The 24318-nt window shown below is 43.6% G+C and overlaps 1 protein-coding gene across 2 annotated transcripts in view; it reads right to left on the minus strand.

Annotated features, from left to right (window-relative positions):
• IMPDH2 (inosine monophosphate dehydrogenase 2) overlaps positions 1–24318 on the minus strand; it is a 357233-nt gene that overhangs the window by 319346 nt on the left and 13569 nt on the right. For both annotated transcript variants that reach the window (XM_086939329.1, XM_086939328.1), the window contains exons 2-6: positions 21302–21350; positions 20173–20274; positions 18337–18411; positions 3384–3590; positions 3076–3163 (exon numbers count right to left, since the gene is read on the minus strand). In XM_086939329.1, the coding sequence (XP_086795455.1) occupies positions 3076–3163; positions 3384–3590; positions 18337–18411; positions 20173–20274; positions 21302–21350 (521 nt within the window). The remainder of the gene's footprint in view (positions 1–3075; positions 3164–3383; positions 3591–18336; positions 18412–20172; positions 20275–21301; positions 21351–24318) is intronic.

A 24318-nucleotide genomic window follows, 5' to 3' on the forward strand; every position in this document is an offset into this window, starting at 1 on the left:
GAGGAGGTGAAGACACCGGAGGAGCCACAGAAAGAGAGTATCTTTCTTTAGAAATGGAGAAGGCAAATTCTGCACACTGCTACGCTTACTGGCTGCTTTAGAAGTACTAGACATAAGGCTGTCAGCGCCAGAAAGAGGGTTATCCTTAAGTCTCTGCAACCAGAAGAGGAGACAACCTTCCCTGTCTTTAAGGGTCTTAGTAGAAAAGGTCCTGCAAACTTACATTTGCTCACCTCATGGTCCGGGTAAAGACAATATATACACTTGTTGTGGGGATCTTCAGAGTATAAGGGCAGCTTCCCACAGGAAGAACAGGGTCTAAATAAAGACTTCTTACCTGAAGACATGTCAAACACTGGAATCCAGAAGAAAAGTTGAGAAAAACTGAGCAGAGCTCAGGGAGACTCCCTTCACACGACGTGCGGTAGAAAATCTGAGGGACTGAACTCTGAGGAGAAGGTTCTGGAGGGGTGCTTGCGCCTGATTGGCTGCAGTTTGGACTAACATAATGACATGGATATGTTGCAAGAGTTTTTCTCTCTGCCATGTATTCCAATGTAGGAATTACGTCTTGGTATTTCTATGCATTTCTACTGTGTATTTTTATGTGTTATGTTTTTACATACTTATGTTATTAGCATCTAATTGCTATGATATTTACTGTGGGACTCCCACTTCGACGACAGGGAATATTCAAGCATGTGAATCTATGAAAGACACCTCAATACTGGAGAACTGTTTCCTTCCTCCAATACTGGAGAACTGTTTGCTTCCTCCAGCTATACGAATGTCAAGAATACCGTTCCCATTTGGGAAAAATAATCTTAGCCCATCTTGTACACATGACCCAGCCCAGGGCTTACAAAATGTAACCCACAGGCTCCAGGACTGGTTCATTCATACACAAGGTATGCACCATGCAAACCTCACTTACATATATGCAAACATGCACTGGGAAGTTACCAATAGACTTCAGAATAGTATGCAGAAGAGTAACTTTACACAAGCAGGTCAGTTGGCCTCCATTCGTGAAAATACGAAAACGGTTGGGTTACAACTCCAGATTGAAGATAAAAACAGCATGCTGCCCTACATGCTAAAAACATATTTGGGACGGTTGTCCACTTAGCAACAAATGAAAGTACACTTGGTGCCCCTCCAGATCCTAAACCTGACTCATGTCCAAGTATAGGCCTGTCCCTTTATGCACAATCTAGTTTAGTGTGAGGCTAGGGCCAAAATCAAAAACCAGGGCATCCAGACTAACAACTAGTGCCCCAAATTTTAAGTAGTAAAATATAGGTTTTAAAAGGATGTTTTCAGACAAATGTACTTCGCTGTAACAGTCAATTTGAACTGGCTAGCAAGAAGACTGAAAAAGTTGTTTTCGTTAAGCATAATTTCCTTGAATTAATTTCAAATTTGAAAATACACCAAGCTGTGTTTGAGGAATCTACCGTTCATGAATTTAGAAGATTCATGAAGAGAACATTGGTTTTCTCTATCTTTTTTAAGTTGGTAGTTCCGCTGATTAGGTCCTGCTACATCTTCCCCCATGAGCCTATGCACAGCGCCTGGATACCCTCAAGAGTGATAAACTGCGCTAGATAAATCTACAAACTTAACTTGTGGTTTCTGTGGGACTTCCAATAGGTGGACTAGAGTAGTTCAGTCCCAGGCAGTGGACCCACGACCTCTGCATTAAACTGTAGTCTGCTTTTTATTTTGCTTCTGCTCAGTGTTTTCTTCCTTGCTAGTGCTAAGCTGGATTCACTGAATATGCAATGTATTTTATACTGGCGATAATTTACTCCCTGCAGCAAGCTGTTGTGTGCACTAGCAGGGAATCTACAGTGTTTACTGCTGTCACACAAGAGAAGTCTCTGCTTAAATATACAGGGAACTGCTCATCAACATTTGTTTCCACAACAGAGGAGCAGTAGAGGCAACACTGAAGTGAGGTCACTACGGCACAACATTCGTGAAAAGGCCAGATTATCAGTTTAAAATCCTGCTATGAAAAGGACCAATGTGCAATTAAAAGCACACATATTCCACTAAACTCTTCGAACACTGGTCCATGACGCAAAGTACTGAGCAGGCAAGCGCAACACCTCAGAACATTTGATCAATACAGTCAAACAATAAATTGAGTGCTCTTCTTGCAGAATTCACAACCAGAAAACAACTTAGCTAAAGACTGAACAAAAATGTCTTATACCACACAAAGAAGCGGTTGATTTCTGTACATCAGTCATCACATGAGAGGTAGCCACTCCTACAACACCAAAGACTGTATTTGCAGAAATCTAAGTATAACAACCCTTAGTGACACCATCCACATACAGCCTCATCATGCTAACCGGGTGAAAACTATCAGACTGCTGGGGGAGATTATTACCCACTCTTATGAGAAAGACGGACTCAAGCCTTTTTGATAGGGCAAAAAAACCTCCCATTTACAAAAATTAACGGTCACTGGGCGACAGAAGTCATCAGATGACCCTAGCTGCCCTGTGAACGGTCGTACCTTGTACGAGAACCAAGCTATCAGCTTAATGATCTGATCACAAGCAAGATGTGCGAGGGCGTTCTGCGGTTGATTTTCTGCAGGAACAAATTTATGCAGAACATTTTTTTACAATTATTTTTAGAAGTCTGCAGTTTGGCTGTTAATTTACAGTTACGGCACTAGGAAAGCAAACTTTGACATAACAAACACGGCTAAACTTTGAAAAGTCTAAAGCACAAAATTGTCAGAGTAACATGAAGAAAACTATGTCAAAAGGACTATAAATGCTGAATGGCAGCACTATTGGAGTTGCCAGACAACAGTACAACATCCACTGTAATTCTAACGAGGGTGTAATGAGGCATACCCCATGCCCCATCCACCCACCCGGTTACCACCAGCTGCCCCAAGAACTGGAAATTAGGGTCGCTAAAGAAGAAAATAACACCTTCCCAAACCATTGGGTGCCATCTTTGTTAAAGTATAATCACAGCAGTTTGATGTGGTACTTCAACATCCTAAAATCCATACAAGAATAGCAACATTCACTTCAGTTAAAATACCTTTTTTACTTCTTTGTAGTATTTCGTTTGCTTCTTTTAATGTGACACCAGCTGGCGCAACCACAAGATCTTCACGTTTCGTCATGATCTTAAATAAAAATGGAGGAAAACTATTGTGATTTTTTTTCCAAAAATTAATGGTTAAGCAAAATGCACATCAAGATTTAATTACAAAAAAATCTTCACCATTCCAATTTTATTGATTAGACGGGTTTGCAAAGACTGGATGCACAAAAAGCCAAAACACCGAACATTACTGCCCTTGTAAACTACCAATCTTGCCCGAAGTGCACATGCAAGTTACTAACCTCGTGAAGAAGAAGATCGTGCTCTTCTTCTTTCAGGAAATCAATGTCTCTGGAAGATATTATTCCGACGAGTTTACTTCCCATCTTCCCATTATGCGTGATTGGAATCCCACAGAACCCATGTCGGGCTTTTGCTTCAAAAACATCCCGAACTCTGTCTTTGGGACTGAGGACTACTGGGTCTGTGATAAATCCTTGTTCATATTTCTAAAGAAAATCAAAGGTGTGGTTTAATAGTTTTTGATACAGCACTTGCCAGACCCAGAGGAGTGACTGAATACTTAAACAGTTTCACTTAAAGGCCTGGTGCAAGCACAGTCATGTAGACAGTATGTACGTTGGCAATTAGCAGCAATCCAAAGGTAAGGCACATACAGGACATCTCCATCAAAATTTTAGGTTTATTGCCATGACAGCATACAAGGTTATGCAACGTTCATTATTACTTGGGTGATGACAATAGACAGTCTTGTAGCTGCAAACAGTCAAAAGCAGAGTGTACAAGAAATGCTGATATATAACCCTTTCCACCCCAATCACAATTCAGATTTAAAACTAGCATTCATGGAAGAGGAAAAAATGCCTCTAGTGCAGATGCTGACATTTTAAAGCTCTTTTACCTCGTAGTTCTACATGATATTTTAAAATCATTTGCTTTTTAGAAGAACTAGTTAGCTGTACCTCTAGATAGCAGAGCTTTCGGTGTGCATCCATTTAGAAATGGGATTTTTGGTTGAATAGGGCATGAGCCAAAGTCTGGCAGAAACCACCATTGTGATAAGGGAGTTACACTCTTAAAATAACCCCTGCTCACTCCCTTAGTAGCTTGGCACGAGCTGTCAGGCTGACCTTAAAGGCAGTGTGTAAAGCATTTGCACATTAACCAACAGTAATACAGTGTAAACACTACAAAAGGACACCACAACAGTTTAGAAAAATATCCCAATATTTTTATATATTTAAGACAAGACCAAAAACGATAAAAATCCACAATACAGTACTTAAAAATCTTCAATGATCAAAATATGCTTGAAATAATAGTTCCTTGATGTCGATAGCTCCATCCGAGGCCATCATGGCGTCGTAAGCAAACAAATCTAAACAGTTCTGACTGACCGAAGCGTCGCGGGCCAGCTACGGTGTCAGGAAGACCCGCAAACTATACCTTTAAGAAATGCAGGGTGTCTGTGACCTCTCGTTGAGCTTCCGAAAGCATGACGTCTGCAGGCATCGGTTCCAGAGGTCGGTGCAGGAGTCATCGGTGCCCTTGAAGTCACAAGCGTTGCAGGCAGAACGCACCTATGTTGAAGTCAGGAGCGCTGGTGTCGTCAGTGAGACCAGGGTCGCGGTGTGAGGTGAAGGAAGTGCTAGTCGCGGTGCTGGAAGGTCACGATGCAAGCAGCTGCGTTGTCGTGGCTGAAGTGGTGTCGTCTGCTGACGAACTAGAGTTGATCGTGCTGGCGTCGGTAGGCCAAGGCAGCGGTGTGGGATGAGGGCGGTGCGTTGTGTAACTTTACGAGTTTTGCCTTCGAACCACGGTGCAAGCAGCGGCGTAGATTTCGACGTGGAGCGGAGTCATCGGGGATACCAAGGCGTCGTGGTGAAGCAAGGCGGTAGACTCGCAGGTCGCAGTGCAAGAAGCCGCTCGTGGCAGCGTCAGCAAGCGTCGTCGCAAGACCAGGGTTGCGGTGCCCTCTGCGGTGCTTTCAGGACACAGAGTTGGCAGCAGCGTCGTAGACGTCGTCTGGTTGCTTTTCTTCTGTTGCAGCACAAAACACAGTTCCCAGTGCTGAGTGCAGAAGAGTTTAAAGTCTTTGTTGTTCCTGAGACTTCAACAGGGGGCAATTTACCTCAAGCCCTTGGAGAAACTAACAAAAGTTGATTGCAGAATGATCCGTCCAGTCCATTCACTGCCCAAGACAAAAGTAGCAACTGCAGGCCAACACAGCAAAGCCCACAGCAAAGTGGTAGTTCCTCCTCACAGCTTCTCAAGCTCTTCTTGGCAGTCTTCTTGATCCAAAAGAGTTCTAAAGGTCGAGGGCCTGGGCCCCAATATTTATATCCCAAAATCCTTTGATCTCTTAGGCAGAGTGCCTGTGCCCAGCCAGAACCAGACCTGCCTTCTCTGGTGTGACTTCCTATCAGGAGGTGGAGACAGCATGGTCAGAGGCAAACCAGGCCCTTTGAGGTGCAAGGAAATATCTTCCCCCCTCCCCAATTGCAGCCCAGATCTAGTAAGCCCTTTCCTGACCCACCTAGACTATCTGGAGCCACTCCTGCACCCCAGCCTTCTGTCATTCAAAACCCAGACAGGCAATCCACATTCCAGCAGAGGCACACGGGATGACCGAGCCAGAAAATATATACTTTCTAAAAGAGGTATTTTCAAACACAGAATGTAAAAATCACCTTCACTAAAAGATGCATCTTTAGATTCTGAGCTCAGGCATACTAAAGTTTATTTTCCTAACTAATTCCCCGGGCCAGTTAAGTTTATAAGATGTTATTAACAGACTCCCCATTCTGTCCTATGGGGAACAGTAAGCCTTGCAATTGCGAAAAACGAATTTGGCTATAGTTCACTATCAAGAGAAGCCACCCACACCAGGGCATGTCCTAACTTTCACATACCCGGCACACAGGGGTAAGGTACCTTAGGGGTTGGCTGACATGTAACAAAAGGAAAGGTGAAGGACTGGCAAGTGTGCGCACTGGCCAAGTCGACATGGAGGTTACAAACTGCCCACAGACTCTGCAATGGCGGGTCAGAGTTACCTTTTACAGGCAGTTTGTGTGGGTGGCACAAACCCCTGCTGCAGCCCACCAACGGCATTTGATTCACAGGCCCTGGCACACGCAGTGCACATTACTAGGGACTGACATAAATCAAACAGGCCAATCAAGGAAACACCAATCCATAACACATTTTACCACAGGAGCAATTGCACTTCACCACTGATTAGCAGTGAGAAAGGTGTGCAGAAACACTAAGCCAGCACAAACAGTCAGAAAGCAAAAAACTATGGGGAAAAATGCCAAAAGTTGCCAAGTCTAACACATCCAAATAGCCTGACGCATGGAGCTAAGAATGAAAATAATCTGCCATTGCCCTCACCCTATAAGTACCAAGATGTCTCTCCATCTCACCACCTACCCACCCAATGTATTAGCTTATTACACAATGCTGTCAACAACAAAAAAATCTTTACTTCAATGCAACCGCAACACAAATTTTCACGAAAGTTAAAATATCGGCGTCATTTGTATAGGTGGGCATCACTGTGGATACTTGCCCCAGATGACATTGCTCAAATGCAGCTTTAATACATAAGTTGTGGGACTGTCCGAGATTAACCCATTAATGGACATCAATGCACAAAATAGTGAATAGTGTTGCCCCGGTGAGGAACAGTGACTCAATGAAGTATTGTCTGTTAGGATTGGGTAACAAGCATTTACAATGCAATGGTTTCGCCTTTGTTAAAGTTAGAGCTATTGGCATTGCTCTTGACATTATTTTTATTTATGTATTTTTTAACATAAATAAATGGCATTGTCATTTACAATGCCACTAGCTTTATCTCTCGCAAATGACACACACAGAGCCCCCCCCACACACACAGCCACACAAAGCTCCCCACACACACAGCCGCACAAAGCTCCCCACACACACAGCCGCACAAAGCTCCCCACACACACAGCCACACAAAGCTCCCCACACACACAGCCACACAAAGCTCCCCACACACACAGCCACACAAACCTCCCCACACACACAGCCACACAGAGCCCTCCACACACACCCACATGGCACAAGCAGGCAACAGGGGCACACTGAGGCACAAGCAGGCAACAGGGGCACACGGACGCACAAGCAGGCAACAGGGGCACACTGAGGCACAAGCAGGCAACAGGGGCACACGGAGGCACAAGCAGGCAACAGGGGCACACGGAGGCACAAGCAGGCAACAGGGGCACAAGCAGGCAACAAGGGCACACGGAGGCACAAGCAGGCAACAGGGGCACACGGAGGCACAAGCAGGCAACAGGGGCGCACAAGCAGGCAACAGGGGCACGAAAACTGAGGCACAAGCAGGCGACAGGGGCACACGGAGGCACAAGCAGGCAACAGGGGCACACGGAGGCACAAGCAGGCAACAGGGGCGCACAAGCAGGCAACAGGGGCACGAAAACTGAGGCACAAACAGGCGACAGGGGCACACGGAGGCACAAGCAGGCAACAGGGGCACACGGAGGCACAAGCAGGCAACAGGGTCAGGAAAACAAGCACAAGCAGGCAAAAGGGTCACAAGCAGGAATTGTAATTTAGACGGGGCTGAAGTGGAGAACGGTCAGTAGGGAAGTAGTGTGGCTGGTGCAGTGGTACCAAGTGGTACCAATTATTCTGCAATTGACACTTGCTTTATTCCCACCTTTCTGTTTACAGACTACACTCCGAGCTACTGTAGTGGCAGTATCCTCTGAGCTCGTGTCGCAGAGCTGCCAGGTGGCGCAATGTATATTCAAGAGCACGTATGGGCCCCTATGTATAATATAGTCTCGGCGTGAAAGCAGCAAAATACAAAAAATATGTATGATTACAGCTTTACAGATGAACAGCAGTAAAGATGCATGATTAGAAATAGTGAGTTTAAACTACTAGTGTGAACTTTTTGGGTGTGTTCCTGCCTAATCAAATAAATTTGTTTTATTGGAATACAAATAGCTTAATTAAATCCCTCCTTCAGAAACAAAAAGAGTAGCTTTGGGTTCAAAAAGTATAAAACGAGCGTCTTCGCTAATTTCCATACTGCGCACTTAAAATATTCCCAGGTGAGTGACAAGAGAAGGCTAGCCCGGCTCGGAAAAGGGCACAGAGCCCCCTTTCTCTTTCTATCTCTGCATCTCCTGCCGAGCACCACGCCCTGCCCCGGCGGCCGCTCCACCCCCCACCTCCTAATGAGAAGAAAGTCCCTCGCACATTCCCGCATGACAATGGGGGTCCCTGGCGAAACGCGCCCTCGCCCCTCACCGGCGGGAAGCCACGCAGAGAGGCGTTTGTTTTTCTAAGCCCTATTTGTTTTTTTTCCAACATACACCGGCCTTTCAGCAGCCTGGGGCTTTCTCTCGAAGTAGTGGGGCAGGGAAGCAAGCACAGCGAGGGGGCAGGGAACTAAAAGTAAAATACTAAAAATAAAATATTCCATGTCGCAATTAAAGTTACCATCACCCAGTCACTCGTTAATGACTGTAAAAACAGCATCATCGCCTATGTACTAAAGGGAGGAGTAAAGAACCTCAGGATGCCCTTCAGTGTAAAAGTCTTCATTGGCTTAGGGTGCAGGTGAGCCTTACTTTTGTTTGAGAAAATGATTTGAGCAGGCCCTGTCCCGTCCTGATGCTCTATTCATTAGGTAAAGACAGGCACCAAGAAACAAGTTAAAATAATACAATAAGATGCACACATGCCACATCAAAATGTTGCTATGATATTTTTCATCTTGGGGTACATGATTCATAAGCTGGACTTTAGTGCACCCAATAAGTACCATAAAGAGAGAGATAAGGGGCCTAAGATAGAACGTCAAAGGCTTCATTAAACTGGAAGGTTTAAAAAATGTTGCTAAAATGTATGTGTTCTTGCTGTTTTCTGCAATCCTGTGGTAGGCATGCCACAGAACAACTGTTGTACTAAAACTGTTTTGCCCCCAAAGCTGCAACGTGCTCTGCCAGAGTCCTTGGATTTGGAGTGTGCATATCTTTTCATCCCTTTGTTGTCCAAAATATACTGGGGTGCGGGGGGTTGCAAAGATTGTGTATAAGGGAATAGCGAGCAAGGAAAGAGGACTTTCTCTCGGAGATAAATAACAGGGCAAGTCTTATGAAAAGCTTCCTGTTTATGGCAAAGTTGAAGTTCATCACAATTCCAATGTTCTTCACCTTGGAGGCCATATAAAATCCCCAAGAGGTACACACCATGTAAATAGTAATAACTGGGAAAGTTCTGAGGAGTTTGTATGCCGCTGGCAGCATTCTTGTATCCACCATAAAGGAGTCATGGATGGTCAGAGACTCAAACAGTTGCATAAGCACCTGTTGGCACATCAGCCTCAAATTCCAGACAACATGAACTAAATGTTAAGTTGCTCTGAGAACCAGAACATTTAACAGACCCTGATATCAAACAAAACAACCTAGGTCTGGACTATAGTCTCTATTAACATTAGGAAATTCCTTCCTGGATTGCAACTAGTAGCAACCTGCATGAGTCTCAATCTGAGACCTTAGCTCTCAAATCTCCTAAAAAGGCATCAGTACTTGCATGAGCATTGAAATGATTCTCTACAATTAACATATTTTGGGGCTGAGCAGCATGTAGGGGCATAAAAATTCACTTTCATCTTAGCTGACGGACAGCACCACCACAGTAGAAATATTTCCTACAAAGTTTAGAATGGACTCCAACCGTCATCAACAACTGATGGAATGCAAAAGCGCACAGCAGAATGCACCCAACATACGAATCCTCAAGGCAGCCATTGCCAGGCTCACACGTTCACCAGGTGAACATCCAGGGTGAATTAAGAGATCACAATAAATAGTACAAAGAAACAGCACAATGACATTAAGAACAGTTCGCTGTGGTCCTGCAATGAGCAATTTCCACTGCCAGCTGGCAGAAATAAGACCTGGGCAAAGGGGGGGGTGACTTCCAGCTTTCAGGACTCTCTCCAATAGGAGAAGGCATTTAAATACACAAGTAGGGCTTTCCTCAACTACACAAAGCTGAGCTTCTCCCACTCCACCATCAGTACCGCCAGCGTATGCAGCTGCCAGACTCATTCCTCCAATAAATATTACTTTTTATGTCAAACTTAAACACTGTAAATACATCTTTCTCTGTACTTTAACAGACATGCACGAAGCCCGGGGTCAAGCATCTGAAAGTAGTTGTGCAAACATCTGCACTCGACTGGCACAAAGCCACGTCCTACTTCTGGACTGAAGGATTATTAAGGCAGCTTTGTGTTGTTGGATCTGTAATCTAACAGGCTGCGACAGGGGTCTACAGTGGAAGTCTGGACTGTCCCGATATAGCAATATGTACATGGACTGTGAGCATCTATACCTGTCTGGTCAAATACAGACTCTCTTACATGTCCGTACAATTGCACCATCACTATGCACACGTACACAAAACTTTTTAGACCAGGCAGAGTAACAAAACGGACAACTGACTTGTGTACTAGCAATTCTGCCACGGACTCAAAAACAGAACCCGAGCCCACGAGCGTCTGCCCAACTAGATCCGAAACCCTATGGTCTAGTATAATAAAGAGTAGTTTCAGGCTTTTTTTAGGATTATTGAAGGAGTAAAGCTCAATTACATGTTCCTCTGCCCACAGAGGCACGCCAATGAAACAATGAAACTCACAAGAAAACCTCACAGACTTCTAATGATTGCAACTTATTTACACTTAAAGGTCTTTAAATGATACGCTGCACCTTCCCCACAATAAAAAATATACACACATATATAGTTTGACAAGCATACGGGGCCTTCAAAGGGGACGTGCAGTGAAGGGAAGAAAGTAAACAGTTTTGTTTACCTTCTCCTGCATCAGTGACAATCACCACAAATAGACATTCTAAAATATTGCTGTTTGATGACGTCTGCTTGGATTTTTGCGGCATATTGTGACAACACTGATTGTACTGACCCATATAAAAGCCAACAAATCTCTTTAATACCTTGATATACAGGGTTGGCTACCTGTCTTAGGGACTACCACTGCATTATGCTCGCAGGAAGTAGGTGGGGAAATGAGGCATGAGAAATGTGTATGGTAGGCAATGAAGAAAACCCCATCTACAAATGCACAGTCCTTTTCCTTTGTTCCAGTGGTTGGACATTGTTCGTTGTACCCCCCGCACTGACTCTTGACAAACTGTTTCTTGTTCGCCCCGCGCACAATTCCCAAGGGTCTCACTGTTGGATTCTGGGAAATGAAGTCCCTCTACACAACGGGACTCAACGCAGGTGTGGAAATTGGCTGAAAGGGGGAGGAGCGTACCTGCTCCAACAAGGTACATGGGGGTTGAACTCACCACTATGCTGTGAATGCACAGTTGGGACGCTTTGGGCGCTGAGGAAGGCAGTGGTCTGCCGAAATGCATTCGCCAGTTTTTTCATTAAAGTTGCTTCCAACTGTATCCTCCTGGGTCTCTGCCTCGTTCCTTTGGAGGGAGTTTTGTGTTCATATATATATATGTGTGTGTGTGTGTGTGTACGTGTGTGTGTGTGTGTACGTGTGTGTGTGTGTGTGTGTGTGTGTGTGTGTGTACGTGTGTGTGTGTACGTGTGTGTGTACGTGTGTGTGTACGTGTGTGTGTGTGTGTGTGTGTGTGTGTGTGTATATATGTGGATTCTGTATGGCGAGAACCTAACCAAAAGGCAGCACAGCTCTGTACAGTGTCAAAGGCAAGCAGTCACTATTCCAAAATGACAGCCTTTTTGGCAACCCGAGATCAGCATCTGACAACAGATCACTCCCATGTCCTTCCACAAAACGGATGCCAATGGAAAAACTCTGAGAACATGTGATCCACAACATTTGGAACAGTTTGAACCGGATTTGTAGACAACAAAAAAAGATTGTTCTAAGCTCAAAAGGAAACTCAAGAATGTCCTATGCCAGGCCTTCTCTGGACTCACTCCTGGACCTTCTGACCCCTGGATTTGTGTCAGCTGAGCCGAACTTCCCTACCAACTCTGGGACAATCTCAGTCGATGTCAACAAAGAGGCTACTTATATCCGCCACTTACAACAGGAGCTTCAAGGCAGTCTTCCAGAAACTGAGCTTATGTGCTTTTCTCAAAGGGGGGGGCTTTGAGGGTATCGGGTGTGTTTCTGCAACGCTAAATCTGATCCACTCCTTAAAAAGAGCAGCAATGGCGATTCTGCCAGAAACCTCTGGCCACCATGGGGACATCAAAACACAATGCAGTTTCGTGATGCATGCACTGCACAAGCAGTAGACAAAAGTTTACACCTGCTGTTTGTAGACACCCCAGGGGGCTGGACAGAATAGCATGCGAGGCCCGCCCTGTAGACTGCACTCTGTAGCAATCTCTAATGCAAGATTACTGATGGAACAGTTTGTGCCTCAGTTATACGGACAGTGATTTTCAAGACCAGCTTATCCAGCACAAAGCACCACGCAACAAACTGGTGCCGCCTCACAGCTCTGCTCTTTATAACACAGACACATCACGTTAGACAAAGCAGGTCTCACTTTCAATCAGCTGTTTTTTCGCCAACATCTGGGAATGGCCTCCAGAGTCGTTAACCAAAGTTTGTATTGCCTGCAGCGTCGAAAATGGTCTAGAAAGATGGTTTTAGAAAAAGGCACATCGCCACTGAGTGGCTGTCAGAACCTGGTGAGCCTGGTAGAACATGGTGGGGTCAATGCGGTTCCCAGTAAACCAAAGTCACAACTGGTCCTAACCGGTACTGCCTTGGCTGCACAAGTAGAGGGGTGGAATAATCTGCAGGAATTCAATATGGACGCCTGCGCTCATGCATTCCAAGTATTTTTGCTAAAACAAAGGTGTACTTGCTGCATGGCTTCACAGAGGTGTCCGGAATACCCTATGTGGTACCAAATTTGGGGCACTTGAATTTTTTGGAACTCACAATTGGCTCATTACAAGCTACAACCATTAAAATTCGCCACACAGCCCCGAAAACGCGAGCCTCCTATTCGCCTACGTGAACACACAATCACTGAAATTAAAATGTAAAACTGCCGGCCCTCTCTATCCTAGAACACCCGTATGCTACCAAAAAAGTGCCGTTATACTAGTAATATACGTGCATCACCTCTTCTGAAAAGTGCTGGTACTCTCAAATTATAGAAGTGCCTGCCTGTCCATCGTAAGCAATGTGTGTTACTAACACTGCCGCTGCAGGGTGTAAATACTACACATGGTTTTTCCCTGTAGGGTGTCAGAAGATAAGTCTGTTGTACTATCCTGTGTACAAGTTACTGCTGGTGCTGTCTTACAAGAAACCCTGCTGCTGCCCCTGTGAAAGCTTGAACTGTAGATGTGTGCTAGTCTGCACTTGTACAGCGCTCTCGACGCAGCAGCAAGAGAAACATCTGGAGAGAGGAAGCCAGCTCCCAACAAGCAAACAGCACTTAACCCGGGACATAGGGCAGCAACGAGCCAGGTCACTGCCCTCTGTCCTTGGGACAGACAGAGAGCCGCCTGCACTTGGAAAGCCCTTCCAACCTACTGGGAACAAGAGCGAGTGGTCTTAGGTTACGAATGTTCTTAGGTCTGACAAAGAACGTATAATGCAAGCCTTTGCCTACTTGAGACACGATGCTCTATTAGAGACGGGCCCATGTGGAACAGCAGGGCTGAAAGAGGCACGCCAAGCGCGTGAGCTTACCCCATGGTCCTGCCTTCGGAAGCAGCCGGACCAGCTTGCAGCTCTGCCCAACTTTCTTTTCCTGAAGTCTCGAAGAGCCGCTGCGAGCGAAGTGAAAGCGAGTCACTTCCTGAAACAGCACGCCCGCCTCCGCGAGCTCCGAAGGGGTGGCCTCTGCCTGTCGTGACATCAAGGCAGACAGGGCGCACCTCGCCGCTGCCGAGGCTGCCTCATGGTGGGAGGCCGTCTTAAAGGAACATTGTCATTTCCACCGAGGTCAGTATCTGCAGGAACACACTGATGCTTCAGTATGAAGAAAGAAACCTTTGTTTAATTTCCCACACCAGGAAACAAGCGGGAGGGGGAGCAAGGGAGGTGCCGGCAATGCCGGACCAGACACGGGGGCGTTCCCGGCGTCCCGTGACGTCGGCAAAAGCCAAAGAATGTCGGGAACGCCCCCGTGTCTGGTCCGGCATTGACGGACAGGCCCCTCGTCCAATGGCAAGGCTCCGTTTACGGAGCCAGCCAATCAACGACGAGGGCCGAACCAAAGCACCCTACGGTTCTCAACAGGATTTCGCCTGCGCGGAAAAGCTGCGCAGAGCGCAGCTTCCGCTAGGCGAAACCTAAAAAGGAAGCCCTGTCCGAGAATGTGCAAATCTGGCTCTGATATAAGCGAAGAGAAATATTACTATGAGATGGAAGACTGCCAAAACACAGTCGGTATTAGAAGGGTATAATGAAATGGTTAGATAGGGCAGAGGAGGCTGAACTGAAACAGGAAGAACATAGGGGATTGCGTAAGAAACCCATCTAGCTGGAATGGAATGTCATGCTGGAAGAATTTATAGCTACGGATGTGCAGGCACAATAGAAGGTATCGTGTATAATTACTGGTGTCATCTGCAAAGATATGATGGGCAAGTAGCAGGATGTGATACGTTCATTATACAATACACTGGTGTCATCTGCAAAGATATGATGGGCAAGTAGCAGGATGTGATACGTTCATTATACAATACACAAGATATAGAATATAACTGTTCTAATGTACAAATGTTTATACTGTAGTGCTGGCTACTGAACATATATAACCATGTAATGCGGAGTCTGTAGTGGGGTGGGAGCGTGAAGAATAATTTAGGATGCGTTCTGGCTACTATGGGGAAATGTACCTGCTATGCACAATTGTTAGTGTGAATTGTAATGTTAAGGAACTTAATAAAAATAGGTTACAAACAAAACAAAAACATTTGTAGTTGGGCATGAACAAAGTAGAAAATACTTAATCGTACTTGCTGCATATGTGGCTGCAAGGCACTCATGTCCGTGAGAACACAGCCCAGTAAAACACTGGAGGAGGTAACTCACTATGTAGTCTCACTTTTTATAAAGGCAGAGTCAACCAGGGATTTCACTCAATGACCCATGAGGAGTGTACAATCGAATGAGTAACGAGTCTTGAGGCACTGTGCGTCATCAGCAGCGCCAATATCAGACTGGAAGGTGAACCTAAAGAGTAGGCTGGTCACCTTATTTCACCGTCTACTTTTAGCAAGCAAGCATGTCTTGCAAAGTACTGAAATTGAACGTTCTGACTCTATATGAAACCGTTTGGTGCCCTTCTCACAGAAAACAGCATCTCAGTTCACCTATTTGCTGACAACTCCACTTGAGTCTCCTCTGCTTCAGACATCCAATCACAAACATTGCCTGTACACCATCCAGACCTGTACGTCTAGCCCCTACTCAAAGTTCAGCCCAGCCAAGAATAAATTAATATTTGCCCCAAAAAAAAGAAATCCAAATATTGTCTCAAGAACATGGGCGGCTTTGAACCCCAACATTCACCAAATGCCAATCCCCTCCTAGAGACATTTGGGAACATTAAGGGCACTCCAAGGTAAGGAAGCATGCTGCTTTTGCCACAGGGGGGTGGGGGGGGGGGGGGAATTTCTGCACTCCCATTTATATAATCCCTGCTATCTAATGGATGCATTCACCATGCTCATGGATCACTTGCATTTCACGATCATGTGCAAATAATCTTTAAATAGGAGGACTGCTGGAATAGTGAGCTATTTCCCTGTCCACTGGTGCCCCTCCGATGCAAACTACAACCCAGAAGTTAGTTCCATAGTTACCGTTCCAAGGACTTTTTTGTGACAAAGTTCGGGATTGGTAAAGTCAAAGTGTTTCATTCCCATATTAGATCAATGTTTTGTATAAGACATTATGGAAAAACAAACTAATGACATGCTATCAGTAGGTGTGCTTTGAGTGAGGTGTAATGGTAGTGTTACTCGTGAGCTTGATATTGGAGGATCAATAGATCAATCAGGTCAATGTGTACTTTTTTGGTTTTTATATTGTAACCACAACTTTCACAGAACCGAGGTTTGTATTCATTTTCATGGGTATTTGGTTTCTTACAACACAGATTTTGTCTTCAAAGCAAGTGCAACATACAAATGAGCTATCAAATCTGTGTAAATTACAGAACAGAAAACACCAACTGATTTACAAGTCTAATGTTTGTGAGCAGACTCCAGTAAAGGACTTGAAGTTCTAGAGGCACCTTGAATCCGTGCGACAATACAAGAAAATTAAATGACAACAGACCTCATTACATGCGACTTGGAAATCATTCAGGATTCAGACAAACTAGATTGTGCACTTGAACCAGGACACAACCCTGGTCATTTTTCCATGTAAACTTTGTCAGTTTGTGAACGCATTCTTGTTTTAGAAAAATCACTCTAAATGAAATGGATCACTAAAAATTAGGTGAACTGAGACTTGTGTGGTCTTTCAGATCTAGGTCAGTGCAGTGACCAGGCTTACAATTTTACATAACCACTGTAGCGTAATGTGTGGAAAAATGTTCCCACGCATCTTTTGCTGATTTTTTGTTCCAAATCACGTTTTACCTTAACCTCTGTGACATCTTATGTCAATTTTAACAGTACTTTATGGAACAAACAACAACTTTACAGAGAAGAGAATAATATCACAATTTTTTATTATTTTATTAAATATTTTGAAACTCTTTTTAATATGTACCATCTCTTTACATTTTAAGAATCAAAGTAAAAACTAAAAGCAACTATGAACAGCAAGCAAAGTGTTGCAATGTTAATATTTTTACAACAGATGGCTTCAAAATAACACATTTGAAAGGACATCCGGCTGGTAGGCAAGGGATATAGAGCAATAAAGGGCTGCCGCACAGTACATAAGTTGAAGGAGACAAAAGGGTTAGGGAGTTCTTCTAGTTGGCCTGCTTGTTGGCTATGTATCATAATTAAGCAAAATTGGTTTTAAAACACAGCTATAACATGAATAACGAAATAAAGGTGGCGGTCTATTTATAAAACATTTTTGCTCAAATAGAATACATTGCAAAAAAATAATCTTGAAAAAGGTTTTGTTAAAAAAACATTACAATAAGAGGTTCAGGGGAGTTTAACACAAAAAGAATATTAAATTGACTTTTGTTTTAGGATTAGCACTGTGTGACCAAACATCAACTCTCGATTTTGTGTGTCAGAAGACACAAGCTTTACAGTATGGGTGGGCAAAGGGACCATGCAATCTTCCTAGACTAAACCCTCAAAACGATTAACACGTCAATGCTATGTACAGGACACAATGTCCCTTGACTAATAAACCCTAGAACATTTAGCAATTCTATCTTAAATTAGCTCATTACACCGGTCCTTGATACATAAGACTGCACCACTCCTCACCCCTGGCCACAATCTTTGGGATGAAACACGTAGAAGTTTAACAATCTGCATGGCACACAACCATGAAAGTGAATTACTGCAAAAAAACACTTTCTCTGATTCTTTCAGCAGTGGACTGTGCCAAGTGAAAGCACTGGGTAAATAACGTAGAAAAGCAATTTACAAGTCAAATTCTTAGAGCTGACTTAAGTTACACACCGTAGGACATGACAACTGCAGGACACATTTCTGAGCAGCGACATGAGCTCAATTGTGTGTAGTGGGAGAGCCTGTTAGTCACCTATAGCCTCCAGCTGCCCCCATAGGAAAGGAAAGCAAAGAAGGCTGCAATGTTTGCTAGTAGTTACCTCCATGAACAGCTTTATGCCCAGATCACTCCCTTCACTCGTTCCCTCAACCATCACCATTCATCACTTCTAATGAGCGCCACACATTTACCTCGATCAGCACAGGCTCTGACTCAAAGCACAGAAATGTTATCCCAGAGTTTTGCCTCATAACCGTGTCATAGCCAAACAGCACAATGCGTCAGGAGTTGGTCAAAAAGTTGGCACTGCAAAAGTCACAGAAAAATGTAGCAGAATATTGTTTGCTCATGGACATGTGTAGGCAGCACTTTAAGCATTATAAAGGATTTCAGGATATTCTGCACAATAGTAGGACTTTTCTAGCACATATTATGCTCTGACATTTAGAGTAACAGAATAGATTCTCACTATCAGAGGCTAGTTGTCAAAATCTAACAGTTTTTTTTTTAAAGTTTACCTTTACTTTCCGCACTTCATTTGCCTGGAATTCTGGAGTACAATTGTGATGAATAAAACCAATTCCGCCTGTGAGCTGCACATAAAAAGGGCAAATCAGAGGTAAATGATCATGTACACATATAAAAATGTTACATCACGTGTGGATTAGCAAATAAAAAGATACTGAAGCAAATGAACAGGACCGGTTAACTTGTAGCACTACCAGGGCATAGTAGAAAATGCTACCTACTTAAGAGTTTAGCACATCAACCCTGAATAAGACATTCAAACATGGCCCCATCTCACCCTATTTTGAATCTTTACACTTCTGGAAACTCAGGTAATCGTATAACCCTGCTCATCTGGAGATGAATAACAAATTAAGCAATCTGTAAAATTGTTCAGTTGGTTCCTTATGACAGAATTCATTCTAATAAACATTAGAGGCTAATCAGTAGTCACTTGCAACCGTGGCCATTCATGTGCTTACATTTTTCAGGATCCTTTAAGCATATACACCATTAAACACAAGTCAAAGCTCAAAAGCTTGGCTGTATGTGGTAGAGCTGGTGCAATTGCCCGTATCCTGGTGCACAGCCTTCACTGGTTAATTTTGTCACTGCAGCTTTGCTCCCCATTGCTTGACATCACTAGGATGCCTTGTGGAGTTTGAGCAAACTGCACTCCCACCACTTCAGTGCTTAAAAAGACCCTTCTACAAGGAAGCTCACTAGATGTATACAGAAGACAATGATTTTAAATCCATCTGGGAACACTCAGAGTAGCAAACATCTTAAGATGAAGGTCAAGTGACTCAACCTAATCGGTCAGACGATAGACTCTGCTTTTGGGACCAGTTAATCCTTCATTCTCATCTTGGATGTGACCTGACATAATGGACAAACACCAGTACAGAAAACATAACCAGCAACTGATATTAGACAAGGACCTCTCGGTACATATTCCATGTCAAAAAAGACAAATTAGTCACACTTCCTAACTGTATACAACTCGGTCCGCAGTCTTCACAAAATAACTTTGTTTCTCGTCAGTCACTTGCCAGTTTAAACTATTGCAAGCAGATCATACAAATTTTTAACAAGCCCAGAACTGGACAGACTAGCTCTTTCAACCAGTCACGGAAATGATTGCTGCCTGCTAGATTTGCTACCAATCAAAAAAACAAACTTATGTTACCTGGCCCACAAGGTGCTACATTTTGTCACCTGGCTATCTCAATTATTTTCCATCTGTGTTATCACTACAGAAGACAGAACAGCCTTTCTAACTCTTCTTGCTACCCAGCTGCCTGGATGTAAACCATTTGCAGATAGATACCTCAACGCAAGCACATCTGGAGCTCCCTCCATGTCAATTAGGAGAAAAAAAATCTTCCAAAAGTTCCAATGTCCTAAACGGCCTGAAAAACAGTGCTTATGTTCCAAGTTACCATTCTCACATACTACTCTGTTTCATGCATGCAAACCAGCGATATACTACTCCAACCCTCAATGCTGCCCTGCCGCACCAGAGCTGACACATGATCATATAGAGCTCTAATAAAGGTCTACTGACATCATCAAGTAGTGCAGCTGCAGCACTTATCTGCTGGATCCTGCCCTACAACTGCAACTTGCTTTTTTATAGCACCCAAAAGAATCATACCGCTGCATGCCACCCTGTGCTAATAAATAAAAATAACCTTCAAGATTGAACTATGGTCACTAAGTATTATGTACCCATGATAAATAGATACGTATGTCTTAATGTCAGTTCAAAGAATCAGACAATCCAGACAGTTTTACACCTACTTCATAAATGTGGAAAAAGCAGAAAAAACCCACTCAATACTCACTGCCATTGCAATAGCCATGTTAGCCTCAGTGACTGTGTCCATAGGCGAGGAAACCATCGGCGTTTTCAAAGTGATCTTCTTGGTCAGTGCTGAAGTAAGATCCTTTAAAGACAGGACAAAAATGTCACTCACATATTTCATGAAAGACATGCTACGAGCAAGTGATATACACATTTAAAAAAGCAGGCAGGACCATTTATGCAATTTTCCAAATGTTCCAGGTGAGCAGAGAGGTTAAAATGAAGGACAAGACAGAGAATCATGTATGTGAAGAGATCCAAAATACTGCTCGACTACGGAAGGAGTAAAGAAAAAAAAAAAACAAGTGACATCTTTTCACCTGCACATACTTGCAGGTGACTTCTTGTCCCTTAGAATGAAGTCCTTCAAGTTATGGCAACAGAATGAGGGCTCAGCTCTCGACATAACAGGGCACTTCTACAGTTAAAGGATGGGGATTACAAGAAAATGTGCCTACCCAAGCCTTGCACTTATGGAAGTCCGAGCTTCCTTTCCTTTAACAATAAAACTATTTTACTTCCCGCTTCACAAAGTAATCTTTATTCTATTTTTGTTTTAATGCCTGTGCGGTGTTTCTCCCTCCAGGCACGAACACCTTTGCTAGACTTCGCCCCTCCTGGACACCATTTAAAGACGTATCGTTGTATTCCGTGTACACTGCAATGGTAATTTTGCTTCTGTCAAATCCCCTTAACATGGGGGTTCTTAGTGTCATTTGATCTTTGGATATGTTTCATGAACTGATCACTCAGTATTTGAATGCTCAAAATATGCATCAAGATTTTTCAGACACTCATTTGCCACGACAGGCTTCTTCCAATCCATCAACTATGCCCTAAAGTTATTTTCGATGTCACCACATGGCGTTGCTAGATAAAGGACATGCGTGCACCCCAATTAGAGCATCTTTTGTTCATTCGTTCATTCTGAAGTATTCTCAAATTATTATTGGGCTTTTTCGAGCAGTATCACAAGAGTCCTTCAATGGTAACACTCAGTACCAGACCTGGCCACCAGTTCACGTGCGTTCATATTCAGTTAGCTACCGAAAAGACATACCCCTTCTACAGACTGCCTTGAGATTATGCAAATAAGGTTCAGTACTTACCACCTCGTCAGCAGTAAAATCAATGTACCCGGGAAGAATAAGAAAGTCGCTGTGGGAGAAAGAATGCATGGTTTTAAAAGACTGTTTCACAGAAACGAGCAATCAGTCAACACATGGCGCTTAAAAGAGCAAGGGAAGTAAGGTTATCCTCCTTAACCCGCAAAGTTGCAACACAGTGAGCAGGAAAGATGCAAGCAGTAAAGATAAAGCTGGTGTCATTGTACAATCACTAGTCTGGGCTGATTAAAAGCACGGAGTTCAATTATGAACGCATAGATGGGGGTCAAACAATTGTGAAGGCCATACTGCAACCAATGTTTACTGATCCAAAGATCACAGGGAGTACAGCATCCACCTCAGCGACATCACATCTATGGGCTGCTCTGGCAGCCATGATTTCATGAAGAGACTGAAGACTGAAGGCACTCCATAGATCAGACCTAGGACAGTGTGTCGAGACAAACTGCTGCACTCTAACTCGAGTCCATACACTAAAGTACAAGAGGACATTGGATTTTCATATTTCTAATAAGAATTATAATTACAAGAAGCGAGCACTACTCAACAAAAAAGAAATCCAACTTGGGCGCAATATGAAAGGGCTACAAAACTGCCTTTCACAAAAAAGGTAACCACACTATGAAAGACAAAACATGGAGAAAACCTTTATTTTACAAAATGCCTCATACATAGAGAAACAAGTACAACGCAATGGCCTACAGAACACTGTGGTATGCGAGTAAGAGCAATCTGGAAACTGGTGGACTCTCCACCCAATGTTTCACATCTGGTTTACTGTTGACTTGACATGCAAAACCCCAGCACTGTTCAACTAATGGTATTAAGTTGAATACCTCCTCCCTCTGGCAGTGAAGCGCACCACATACACAAGTACTGTTAAATCGGACCATGGTGGTCTGTCAAAAGACAGACGGTTTGCTTCTATCAAGGACATTTCTACATTGAGGCCTTCACATGCAAACCAATAGCACCACTGTGGCCTGCTACGTAGGCATGCGGAGAGCAGAGCACTGCCCACCCTAGAGTTCCCAGCAGACTAGTGTACAATGTTACAGACAGCTGCATATGTATGCCTCGGTACCAGGGCTATTTTAAGGATGACACTGCAACACTGTGCAATGCAAGCCATGTCGCACACTTGTTTGTTTTGGAACAGAGGTGCAGTTTATATATAGATCGGTTCAAAACGTTATGACATGGACAAACTTCTATACGAAAGCCGGAATCAACAGTTGGGTCACACTAGTTACAATCTATGCCGGATTGCTTCAAGGAAGTCAAGTGTGCAATGAGTCAACCCACACTGCTGAATCTAACATAACTCACTGGAAATTGTTCATGACGGCATTCCAGGTAACTTACAGACCACAGAACTTATCTGACCACTTCCAAAATAAAATCTGGACTTACAAATCTAATTCCCAGTAAGTATCCTACTTGGTTTCAAGGTGATGCTGTTGCGTACAGCATGCCACTTAAACATGACGTTCCCGGCATATGGTACAACTGGGAAGAAACAAACTTTATGGTTTAAGCACTATCAGAAAAAGACCAATTGTAGACAGTTTTACATAGCTCGAAGAAAACTGTCTGCCGAACCTAGGATAAGCGCCACTATAAAATAGCTTCTTGAAGATCTGTTGACATACTGTGCGTAGTGAAGACCATCCGAGAAGCTGAGCAATGGCTGGATGGCACATGCTTGACAGAAATACCAAAATATTCCCTTCCACCCATACACTTGTTTACATTGCTGTGGGGTAATCCTAATTTTCCATCCAACTTTCAGGATTCCGCTGCTAAATTATGGCATAATCAGGGAATAAAGACCATTGGACGGATTTTCGGCCCTCATCGGTTCTGTACCTTTTCTGCTTTGCAGACATGCTATGGTCTCCTGCAACAGTTCATTTTAAAAAATATCTAGTGATCCGTGATTTTTTTCTACGTAATCATTTGTATACTGTCGATGGACAGGAATCTGATATCCGGATCTACTATTTTTCCACAGTAGGTAAGTTATCAATCAGGACTTTATAAAGAATTATGTCTGCCTATTGAGGATGACCGGCCTATTCTGGCAGGCAAAAGGAGTACCATGCTTGGACTATTTTGCAATCTTAAATGAATGTACACGACAACTAGCAAAATGCTACAACTCACATGGCAATAAAGCTAATGAAAACGGGCTGGCTCATTGGCACATTATGTACGCGGTCACATACAGAAGCAGAATATCCATGACACTAAAACCAAGAGCAGAAGAGGACTAACCTAAAGCCCCTCTACGTATTTAGGATGTTTTTTCATTCAAGAGCTTGACATTCAGCTAAAGCGGTCAGGGCCTAGTAAAAATCTAGCAAGGTTTATCACAGTGCAAATCTTTTACGCACCCCCTTGACACCCCCCCTTCGGTTTATCAAAGGGGGTAATAAACACAAAACCTAACAAAGAAAGCCCCGTGCCTACTCTAGTAATTTGGAGTATCCATGTAACATATCACGTCTATATGTGTTAACAGTTTAATTATTATAATCTTAAAGGCTATCGATTTTAACATATGCTTTTCACAAAAAATATGTCAGGCTACGGCTTCCGGTGTAAATTTTCATAATAAATTTGACCTTCTGTATCAAATACATTTTCACAATGAACCAATCAGGCCTATGTCCTTTACCACTAATTATTTTGTTTCAACCTTATACTGTTTTCATTTCCTTCATTTGATTATAAATCAACTGTTCTTTGAAAGTCCTCTTCCCCACCCACCATGTCCCATTCAGTTCCTATCAATAAGACTTTCTAGGAGACTAGTGTCAATGAATCCCACAGATGGCTTTTAAACACATCCCATAGTTAACCCTTCTAGACCCCCACCTCCCAGTTGGCAATCCTATGCAGTGGAGCTTCCCTAAATGAACAGGGTACAAGACCCAGCTGCTTTAAAGTATCCTGAGACCTAGCGCTTGGCTACGATCTATTTGTGGTGGTCTGAG

This window comes from Lissotriton vulgaris, chromosome 9, assembly GCF_964263255.1.
Source record: "Lissotriton vulgaris chromosome 9, aLisVul1.2, whole genome shotgun sequence".
NCBI classification, from domain to species: Eukaryota; Metazoa; Chordata; class Amphibia; order Caudata; family Salamandridae; genus Lissotriton; species Lissotriton vulgaris.